Raw genomic sequence first — 12,170 nt, forward strand, 5'->3', positions numbered from 1 at the left:
CTAACCACAACCTTCTGTGATGGTGGGTGAGGGGTTACTGTAATACCCCATTTAATTAGGTAAATATGCTTAACAAGCACCTTTTACATGAGCAATATAGATCCCATTTGGAGCCAATTTAACCACTTCTTGACATGGCGACATGTGCCCTGCATTTTCTGGGTCAGTATGATCACAAAGATACTACTTTAAATAGTTTTTCTTGTCTTTTAATAAAGAAAATCTCACAAATGCTTTCAGTCAGCGGCAGATCGGCGGATCCAGTGGGCAGTCCTGACGACGGAACTGCCCGCCGGATTACACTGCCGCAAGTGTGAAAGTAGCCTTAACTGTGCTATGCCTTTCTTGTGCAACGAAGTTCATAATTGTACACAATACTTTATGTGTGGTCTGACTAGTGACTTATAAAGTGACCAAACTATGTTCTCATCATGCGCATCTATGCCCCTTTTGATGCAACCTATTATCTTATTGGTCTTGGCAGCAGCTGCCCGACACTGGTTTCTACAGTTAAATCTGTTCACTAAAACTCATATGTCCTTTTCCACGTCAGTGTTACCCAGTGTATTACCATTTAGCATGTATGGTTAATTTGCATTATTCCTTCCCATGTGCATAACTTTACATTTATCAGTGTTAAACCTCATCTGCCACTTATCAGCCCAAGCCTCTAAACCAGGCATCTCAAACTCGCGGCCCTCCAGCTGTTGCAAAACTACAACTCCCAGCATGCCCGGACAGCCTACAGGTATCAGCCTACAGCAGGGCATTGTGGGAGTTGTAGTTTTACAACAGCTGGAGGGCCGCGAGTTTGAGATGCCTGCTCTAAACTATCCAGATCGCTCTGTAGTAGTATACTGTCCTCTTCCGTGTTAATTACTTTACACAGTTTAGTGTCATCTGCAAAAATTGATATTTTACTATGCAAGCCTTCTATAAAGATCATTAATAAATATATTGAAGAGAATAGGGCCCAATACTGACCCCTGAGGTACCCCACTAGTGACAGTGACCCAATCTGAGTGTGTACCCTCTGTTTTCTATCACTGAGTCACTCCAAGCATTCTCATTTTATATACTAACCTTTTATGTGATAGTGTCAAATGCTTTGGGGAAGTCAAAATAGATGACAGCCATTGATGTCTAGAACTTACCTCCTCATAGAAACTGATTAAATTACTCTGACAGGACAGATACCTCACAAACCCATGCTGTTACAGCGTTACACTTATTTTCATTGAGGTACTCCAAGATAGCATCTATTAGCAGACCTCCAGTTTAGTCACAACAGGATGTTAGACTTACCAGCTTAAAGTTTCTGAGCTCTGTTTTTGACAACTTTTTGAATATTGGCATTACATTTACTAAGCGCCTATCCTGTCGAACAGACCCTGTCATTATAGAGCAGAGATGGCTAACCTCCGGCACTCCAGTTGTGGTGAAACTACGACTCCCAGCATGCTCTATTCATTTCTAAGGTTAGTTTTAATCTCTTTGACAATGAATCTCTGTCTTCCTTATAGATTTTTAGTGCTTCTTCACTACCTTCCCATGTTGGTAACTTAATTTTTTTTTTTTGTTGTCATTTATTGCCCCTTTCACATTTCTTGTTCCTGACAAGGTATGTACCTCTCACAATGAGTTTAGGATTTTTTCAAAAATATCCCATTTTGTTGCTGCATTTTTAACTTTTGAGGACATTGTCCCAGTTAGTGAGAATAATAGCCTCACTAAGCTGGTTAAATTTTGCTTTTCAGAAGTTGAGCGTTTTTGTGCCTCTCTGAATAAACACCATTTTGAATGACCATTGAAAGTTTATTATATTATGACCCCAATTTCTGCATCCTACATGTCTGTTGTTAGGTCAGATCTATTTGTTAAAAGGGTTGTCTCAACTTCTTTTACCTCTTCAGCAGAGCCAGAGCGAGAATTTTATTTTTATTGACAGGCAAGCAGCACGGTGTGATTTTTATATCACCACTGGCCTGCATGTGCGCGCTCCCAATGCCTTACAGCAAGGGAACTGTCTAAGCCCTGAAAATCTTTTCAGAGCATCGCAGCCGCTTTTGCTGTGTGTTCCAGGATAGAACGGCTCCAGGGCTACTCCTCCATTGAGCTCAGAGACACTGCAGAGCAGTGGCCGGAGCGGGAGCTACAACGCTTGCACGCTTATGCGCACTCCCCTCCGGCCACTAGCCTAAAGAGGCAGTAAATAAAGAGGGGGGGAAGGAGAGGCCCAACAGGAAAACAAGGCACTTCTGAAAAATGTAATGTATTTGGTAAGTACCTAATTTTGAATTTTACTACAGGATGGCATTCAATTATGGAGATCAGACAACCCCTTTAATACTAAGTCCAGTAAAGCTGTCTCTCTAGTTTGGTCCTGTACCATTTGGTTAAGGTAATTGTCTTTAGTTATTGACAAGGACCTGTTGTTTTTTTTTTATGACATCAAAAGGTTTTAGTTTCCATTTTTTTAAGATCCTTTCTAAACAGACTGTAAGGCCTCTTTCACACGGGCGAGATTTCCGCACGGGTGCAATGCGTAAGGTGAACGCATTGCACCCGCACTGAATCCGGACCCCTTCATTTCTACGGGGCTGTGCACATGAGCAATGATTTTCATGCATCACTTGTGCGTTGCGTGAAAATCGCAAGATGACGATCTACGAGATGATCAGGATGGTGATGGATCATGTGAGAGACCATGTGATGAGTGCAGTGACGTCACCAAAGGTCCTTTTCCTCAAAGAAGAAAGAAGAGAAGCCGGGCTGCGCGAACAAGTGGATTAAGGCGAATTAACTTTATTTAAAAAATTTAACCCCTCCATCACTATTTTACTAAGCATTCTGTATTAAGAATGCTATTATTTTCCCTTATAACCATGTTATAAGGGAAAATAAAATCTACACAACACGTAACCCAAACCCGAACTTCTGTGAAGAAGTCCTGGTTCGGGTCTGGGTATCAAACATGCAGATTTTTCTCACGCGGGTGCAAAATGCATAAAAATGCTTTGCACTCGCGTGGAAAAATCACGCATTTTCCCACGACGCACCCACATCCTATCCGGCCCAAATCCGTGACGCCCGTGTGAAAGAGGCCTAACACTGTATGTCAACCACCCAGTCATAGCCATCATCCAGCCATGTCTCAGTTATTCTCACTATGACATAGTCCTCCTCAGACATTACCAATTCCAGTTCACCAATTTCATTGGTCAGGCTTTTGGCATTAGTACACATAAGAGGTTTTTATATATTTTTTACCCTACACTTTTACTTAAGAACTGTTCTAGTCCGATCTGTCCATTACACCCCCAATTCCATTACTTCACCTTGTCACTATCTTCCCCTCCTATGGTGTAATTACCCACTACTTCAGTCCCTAAACATTCCTCCAACCATCTAGCCATCTTCTACCCCAAAACAACCCTCCCATTAGAGATGAAGCCCATCCCTATGGTAGAGCTTGTAGTTGACAGAAGTCAGCACAGTTCTCTAGGAACCCAAACCCCTCCTTCTTACACCAGTTCTTGAGCCACTTATTTACCTTCCATATCTCCCACTGCCTTTCTGGTGTGGCTCGTGATACAGGTAGTATTTCATTCCCTGAAATCATTTTTAAGGACCCTCCACCTATCTCTGACTGTCATTGCTGCCAATGTGCACCACGACGTCTTCACCAGCCCCTCTCAGTAATCTATCAACCCAATCCAGGATATGTTGAACTCGAGTGCTAGGAATACAACTCACTGTTCAATGTTCCGAGTCTTTGTGACAGATCACCCTATCCGTACCCTCAACAACTGAATCTCCAACTACCAGCACCTCTCTGGCCTGCCCTGCACTCCTAGTCCCCTCTTCAGTGAGCAGCAAACTCCTTTCCATATTGTCAAGGTATCGCAAGGTTGCATTTAGCCCATTTAGATATAGGATCTGGGCTTCCAAAAGTGCAATTTGCTAATATTTTACATAGCAATATGCAATCTCAAACGGCTGTTTGCACTGGACTGCATTGTCAATCATGGAGCACATACTTGCTAAACAGAGATTACCCCAGAAAAAAAACAAGGTAAATTATACAATGGAATAAAAATTATAAACAAATGCAGTACCATCCTAAAGTCCCTGAATCTAAAGTCACTTAATTTGAAGTCTCACACTGATGACACACTTGCTCTTTTATTCTTCTTATAAGGCCTCATGCACACGACCGTTTCGGTGGCTCGGATGTGGACCCATTCACTTCAACGGGGCCGCAAAAGATGCAGACAGCTCTCCATGTGCTGTCCGCATCCGTGGCTCCGTTCCGTGGCCCCGCGCTTTGCGGACAAGAATAGGCATTAATATTGCCGGCGTTCTGTTCATTGCAGAAGGCAACACGGGCGGCTTCTGTTTTTTGGGGATCCGCGGTTTGCGGACTGCAAAAAAACGGCACGGTCGTGCGCATGAGGCCTAAGGCTGCAATTCCCTGTCAGATCCAAACCTGCAGAATTTTTTTATTTTTGGATTCAAAGGGAGATCTTCATATTGGTATACCCATTCCAACATTTATTACTTAACTCCTTCCCGACATATCTGCTGTACTATTACGGCGGATGGCACCTGCTCTGCAGTGGGGAGAGTAACATAGCTACTGGGTGCCAGCTATATCACACAGCATACACTTTGGGCTAATGTCTGCAAACAGCAATTGTGTATTTAATAATAGATAAAAATCCATTACTACATACCAATGGCAATCTAATGATTGCTTTTTCTAGTTACTTAGAGTAACTTAAAAAAAAAGTTTTTAAAAAAAGTCATAGACACCCAAATATCACTGGAATCACTTAAAAGTACAGATCACCCTGCACAGATCCAAAGATATAAAAAAATTAAGTTATGGGCGTCAGAGTCCATATTTTTTATTTATTTTTTCAATATTACAACACAACTATACAAATGTGGTAACTGTAATCGTACTGACCCAGAGAATGAAGGGAACAGGTCAGTTTTACCGCATAGTGAAAGCCGTAAAAACAAAACCCATAGACCTTTGGCAGGTTTGCATTTTCAAATCCACCCCATTTTGAATTTTTTTTTCCAGCTTCCCATTATACGGTTAAAGGAGCTGTCCAGAATTTTCATACTGAAGGTCTATCCTTAGGATAAGCCGGAGCTCTGGTGAGCGATGCAGACTCCCGGCAGCGCCATATATCTTATAGTTGCAGTACTTGGTACTGCAGCCCAGCCCCATTGACTTGAATGGGGTTGAGCTGCAGCTAGGCCAATATGACTGATGTACAGTCATGTCACTGGCCTAGGAAGAGGGTGCGACACTCAAGGCCTCTTCTAACAGCTGATCGGGGGGGGGGGGGGGGGGGTCCTGGGTGTTGCACCCTCGCAGATCTGATACTGATAACCTATCCTGAGGATGTCATAAATATCTTTTCCTGGATAACCCCTTTAAGGCTCTCACAGGAATGAATGGGTAAACAGATTTTCTGTTCACATATGAGACACTGCGCCAGTGGGAAAGTCAGAGTGCTGGTCACATGACACAGCTGAGGATCAGAAGGGAGCGGATAACTTACAAATACAGTCACTGGTAAAAACATTACCTTTACTACAATTTACATCATGTATCTGTCTAACAGGCCAGATTGTGAGAGTGATTCTCTGTATGGGAACTTAAGCCATGTTTTGCATGTGCTGAAATGACTACATTGATGTTACTCGAATCACACTTTTAGATACATTTATCCATATAATGGTTACAGATACCGCAACTTCTGTACCTATTGCACAACACAGCGATATGGCTCCCACTATTTTATTTTTTATAAGATCCAGGGTACATTTAGGGCTTTATACTGGAAAAGAGAATTTGCCAAAATAAAACGAGACCTTGCAGAGGGAAAAACGAAATAGCAGGTCGTCTACCTACATTATTTTATATATCCCGACATGCTAGTTGCAATAGATTAAAAGGTGGGTCCAAATGGATGAGTTGGGAGTTGTTGGTGGACTAGTGGCCCAGGCAACAGGTTATCATGCCCGGGGATGTCTCCCATCTTGGCATTTATGGTAAAGGTATGGCACAAAGCAAAAGAGCCATTACAGATATCCGGTTTTAATACGCTCGTTCCTTAGGAGGAAGTCTAAATTACCAGAAATATTTAGAGTGGTTTACACCATGTGAACGAAAAGATCTAATACTTCTAAATCAATTATTTGAACGACTGCAGAGCATATCTGATCTTCTATAGAGTCACTTTTTTACATTTCTGCAGATGAGGCATGCTGTTGAGGTTCAGAACATGGTCTTCTGGACTATATTTCAGCACCATGGGAGGAGAAGGGGCTATTTCAGTGACATACAAACACCTCCCTCCGGCAAAACTTTAAATGTCAGCGAAAAGAGGGAGAGAGATTCTGGGCCTACACCCAACCAGCAATGGATGGAGTTCTTAGAACAAATGCCAGTATAGTCCTTGAGTGAGACCCGAAGCCTCTCAAAAATTCACCTCATACATAGCAGGTCTAATCTATTATAATTAGAGATGAGCGAATTTCCGCTTATGAAATTCGTTCACACTTCATTTGTTGATTAAAGGTAAACTGCGTTATGGATTCCGTTACCACGGACCATAACGCGATTCTATGACGGAATGCATAACGGGATGCCTTTAGAGGAATTCCATTATTCATTCCATCATAATAGAAGTCTATGAGTTGCAAAACAGATCAGTCCCGTTTCCGTTATGCAAGGGAGGACTTAGTGTACTTTCACACTGGCGTTTTGGCTTTCCGTTTGTGAGATCCGTCCAGGGCTCTCACAAGCGGTCCAAATCGGATCAGTTTGCATTCTAATGCATTCTAAATGGAAAAGGATCCGCTCAGAATGCATCAGTTCAGTCTCCATTCCACTTTGGAGGTGGACACCAAAACGCTGCTTGCAGCATTTTGGGGTCTGTCTGATGAAACTGAGCCAAACGGGCACAATAGAAAACGGATCCGTCAAGACAGATCCGTCTTTGCTATGTTAAAGGGCTTCTGTCACCCCACTAAAGTCATATATTTTTTTTTGGGCTAGTTACATTCCTTATAGTGCGATATACGCAAATAGAATGGTGTTACTTACTTTCATTCAGCCGATTCTTATAAAAACAAAGTTTTATAATATGTAAATCAGGTCTCTATCAGCAAGTAGGGCGTCTACTTGCTGGTAGCCGCCGCAAAAAACCGCCCCCTCGTCGTGTTGATTGACAGGGCCAGCCGCGATCTCCTCCTCCGGCCGGCCCTGTCAGTATTTTAAAAATCGCGCGCCTCTGTTCATTCGGCGCAGGCGCTCTGAGATGAGGAGGCTCGTCTCCTCAGAACTCCCTCAGTGCGCCTGCGCCGATGACATCACCGAAAGAGAAGACGTCATCGGCGCAGGCGCACTGAGGGAGTTCTGAGGAGACGAGCCTCCTCATCTCAGAGAGCCTGCGCCGAATGAACAGAGGCGCGCGATTTTTAAAATGCTGACAGGACCGGCCGGAGGAGGAGATCGCGGCTGGCCCTGTCAATCAACACGACGAGGGGGCGTTTTTTTGCGGCGGCTACCAGCAAGTAGACGCCCTACTTGCTGGTAGAGACCTGATTTACATATTATTAAACTTCGTTTTAATAAGAAACGGCTGAATGAAAGTAACACCATTCTATTTGCATATATCGCACTATAAGGAATGTAATTAGCCCAAAAAAAAATTATGACTTTAGTGGGGTGACAGAAGCCCTTTAAAGATAATACAATGCCTTCTCCTAGGCTGCAGCGCTGGCCAATCGCAGCGCGAGCTCACAGACTGGGAGAAAAAAACCTCCCAGGCTGTGAGCTGTGATTGGCCAGCGCTGCAGCCTAGAAGGAGACGCCCACAGGACAAGGGCAGACATCGCCTACTATAACTTAGTGAGCAGAGATACCGGAGGGCATAACGGGAGAACGGAGCGACGCCCAGGGATAATAGTAAGTGCAGTGAGATCCCCGGGCACCGCTCTACATGTCAGCATACTTAGTTCACATTGTTTTTACAGGTGAAAGGTCCTCTTTAAACAGCTGATCAGCAGGGTTCTCAGGTGTTAGGTCATCTGTATGTGATCGGTGAGGGTCCATCTTGAAGATAGGTCATCAGTATTAAAATCCAGGAGAACCCCTTTAAATTTTGGGCTGAAGATGGTGCATTGTAAGAAGAAATAGCTGGGTTGTGGCAAAAGCATTCATATTGCCTCCAGACAAAAGGAAACATTTGCTGTTTGTTCCTACTAGGCAAATATGGTATCGATGGTAACCTTTACATGCTTACTTACTTGTAATCCCAGGTTAGTAGAGGCCACACTCCACAAGGTTGCTTTTTATGATAACATCTGTCACTGCATCAAACACGAACTGCACATTCTTTGTGTCTGTCGCACATGTGAAATGCGTGTATATCTCTTTTGCGTCTTTTTTTCTGTTGAGATCCTCAAACTGGCACTGAATATAGGCAGCTGCCTCTTCATATGTATTTGAGCCTGGAAAAAAAAAAGAATGAAAATTATTTTTAAACGATATAGACTGGTACACTATCTAAGCAGCTAATCATAATGCAGATTTAGTACCCACGGCATGTGCCACATGCAGAAGGTACCTGAGTATTCTGGGTAGCAGATTGTAAGTGGGCTCCTGCTGATCTTTTCTTCAAATAAATCCTTCTTGTTGAGGAAGAGGATTATGCTGGTGTCAGTAAACCATTTGTTGTTGCAAATACTGTCAAACAGCTTCATGCTCTCATGCATACGATTCTGTTAGAGGAAAAAAATCTGTTACTGAGGAACGTCATCTACAGGTTATATATTGTGTGAGAAACCAGCAGATACAGGAGGGAGTGAAAGCTAGAGCAGCACCGATCAGAAATGTGCTGTATGTTAGGCCTCACGCACACAAACGTATTTTCTTTTCGTGTCAGTTCAGTTTTTTTTTTTTGAGGACAGTATACGGAACTACCATTTCAATGGGTCCGCAAAAAAAGACCGAAGTTACTCCGTGTGCATTCCGTTTCATTATATGCATTCCGTTTCATTATATCCGTAGTTCCATTCCGCAAAAAAATAGAACATGTCGTATTATTGTCCGCATACGGACAAGGATAGTACTATTCCATTAAGGGCCAGCTGTTCCGTTCCGCAAAATACGGAATGCACACGTGGTCCACAAAAAATATGGATGACAAAATACATACGGTTGTATGGGAAAAAGTGAAAATGGCAGCAGAAGAGTAGAGCTCACACATATGGCCGTGGCTGAAAGATCATTCTCCTATGTTAAAGGGGTTATCCCATGAAAAATGTCAAAAAAATAAAAATCTGATACCATCTAGTACATGATAATATCTTTACTAATACAGCTAGAACCAGCCCTGTACCTTATATGGATCCACAGATCTGCCCATTCATTGCTGCAATTGCTCTGCTAGATTTAGGGTACGGCTACATGTTTTGCAGCAAATGTCAAGCATAGTCAATGGTATCACAATACAACACGCTGTGACTGCATCAGTTGCAAAATAAATCCAACCGATTTTTTTGCAACTTGGCTATTATTACAGAAATATTGTGCGGCATTGCTGCAACAAGAATTGGCAAGCTGAACCCTTATTTCAAGTTCGCAGATCGGAGGACATGTCCTTTCTGCTAATCTGGTAGCAGTTGAAGGATAGCACTGAGCATATGCACCCACCTCAGTGACCTGGACAGAGAATTTAGAAAAAGAGCAAACAGTAGGTGGCGCTATACAGATAGATTTCGGTGAATAATTCAGTGGCTATACTGAATTTTAATTACGCTACTTACACACTTGCGGTAGCAGGGATCGGCAGGGGAACAGCCTGCCGGATCCGTGCCAACGCTAGCCCACCGTGCCGCCGCAAGTCTGCTCTGGCCCCATTCACCACTGCAAGTGTGAAAGTAGCCTTACATTCATTTACAATCAGATCCAGGTGCTAGTTTAAAAAGTGCTGAATATTTTTGTGGGGCAAAACCCTTTAATTGAAATCTAGCTTTACATGCCCACAAGCCTTAAAAAACCCTCTTTGGATTTCTGCCAGGTGTTGTGCTGCTACATATAGATCAAATAGATCCATATAGATAAAAAAAAAAAATCACCAAATTACAATAATTCCATTAGTCTAGCGCCCATTTGTCTTGAAATACGACATGGGATAAAAATTATCTAATTTCATTTTAAAGATGTTTTCCCACAACTGACATTTCGGTGCCTACCTATCCACAGGATGGGATATTAGTGTCTCACTGTGAGGGACCTGCAGTGGGCCCTCTCACTGTGGAAAAAAAACCTTTAACTTAAAAACTTTAACTAGTACACCATGTTGGGTCCTCTGCAGTAGGTATCTTGATTCCTGAACACTTACTTTAGCCTCTGAATATAATGCAAGGCTAATAAAAATGGAATCTAGGTTGTAGCATCATGTCCTTCCTTCCCATATAAGTTTGGCACATTTTCCCAATAAGTAATGGCAAAAGTTATGACTCCCCTTATCATCAAAGGCCCAGGACCAATGATCTGACACTGGTTAAAATGTATGTATTTTTCATTATTTCATTGTTAGAACTATACCTTTTTATTTTTCCATCGATGTAGCCATATGCAGGCTTGTTTTTTGAGGGTCAAGTTGTAGTTTTTAATGGCACCTTTTTGGGATATGCATAACTTGTTGATTAGCCTTTATTAACTCTTTTTTGCGGGGAGATGGGAACAAAACTGCAATACCATCACTGAGTTCTTAAATTATACATTTTTCGGTGTTCATTTTTTTGCATAAATAACATAACTTTACTCTCTGGGTCAGTACGATTATAATAATAATAAAAATGATTAATATATATATATATATATGACAGGCCTCATATATGAGGGAAGGTATGTGTCTCCTAGAATGGTGCAGGAAACCTATTGGAGGAGATGCACATCATGGTTTGCTGTGTTTCCCCTGAGAAGTGTCACCAAGGTGCCCGGTATTGGTGGGGTAAAAGCTAGTAGCTAGTTTGTCCACTAGGATAGATAGTGGATGCTGTTGACAGGGCAATTTCACACTTGCATTAAACTTTTCTGGTATTGAGTTTTGCATGCTGTAGTATTTTCACCATCCAAAATACCGGAACACTTGCCGCAAAAATAATACCCTACCCAAGATAATCGCCCAAAAACTGAAAAAACTATGGCTCTCAGACTATGGAGACATTAAAACATGATTTTTTTTGTTTCAAAAATGAAATCATTGTGTAAAACTTACAGTGCTGCCTATAATTATTCATACCCCTGGCAAATTTTTACTTAAAGTTACTTTTATTCAACTAGCAAATCATTTTTTGATGGGAAATTACATAGGTGTCTCCCAAAAGATAATAAGACAATGTACAAGAGGCGTTATTGTGGAAAAAAAAAACATTTCTCAGCATTTATTTTCATTTGAGCAAAAAGGGTCTAGTCCAAAATTATTCATACCCTTCTCAAATAATCAATAGAAAAGCCATTATTGGCTATTACAGCAATCAAACGCTTCCTATAATTGCAGACCAGCTTTTTGCATGTCTCCACAGGTATTTTTGCCCATTCATCTTCAGCAATGAGCTCCAAATCTTTCAGGTTGGAGGGTTTTCTTGCCATCACCCTGATCTTTAGCTCCCTCCACAGATTCTCAATTGGATTCAAGTCTGGACTCTGGCTGGGCCACTCCAAAACGTTAATGTTGTTGTCTGCCAACTATTTCTTCACCACTTTTGCTGTTTGTTTTGGGTCATTGTCATGCTGAAATGTCCACTGGTGCCCAAGGCCAAGTTTCTCTGCAGACTGCCTGATGTTGTCATTGAGAATCCTCATGTATTGCTCTTTTTTTTTATGGTGCCGTTTACTGCGATTAGGTTCCCTGGTCCATTGGCTGAAAAACACCCCCAAAGCATTAGGTTCCCACCACCATGTTTGATAGTGGGTATGGTGTTCTTTGGGTTGAAGGCTTCTCTTTTTTTACGCCAAATGAAGGAAACATCATTGTGACCAAACAACTAAATTTTTGTTTCATCTGACAATAACACAGAAGACCAGAAGTCTTCTTCTTTGTCCAGATGAGCTTTTGCAAAGGCCAAGCGAG

General features: G+C 42.1%; 1 protein-coding gene across 1 annotated transcript in view; it reads right to left on the bottom strand.

The window, feature by feature from the left end:
- GNAI3 (G protein subunit alpha i3) overlaps nucleotides 1-12,170 on the bottom strand; it is a 55,900-nt gene that overhangs the window by 1,175 nt on the left and 42,555 nt on the right. The window contains exons 7-8 of the mRNA XM_044288318.1: nucleotides 8,655-8,808; nucleotides 8,335-8,538 (exon numbers count right to left, since the gene is read on the bottom strand). Coding sequence (XP_044144253.1) covers nucleotides 8,348-8,538; nucleotides 8,655-8,808 — 345 coding nt within the window. The 3' untranslated portion in view covers nucleotides 8,335-8,347. The remainder of the gene's footprint in view (nucleotides 1-8,334; nucleotides 8,539-8,654; nucleotides 8,809-12,170) is intronic.

Source organism: Bufo gargarizans, chromosome 3 (genome assembly GCF_014858855.1).
Source record: "Bufo gargarizans isolate SCDJY-AF-19 chromosome 3, ASM1485885v1, whole genome shotgun sequence".
Lineage (NCBI taxonomy): Eukaryota > Metazoa > Chordata > Amphibia > Anura > Bufonidae > Bufo > Bufo gargarizans.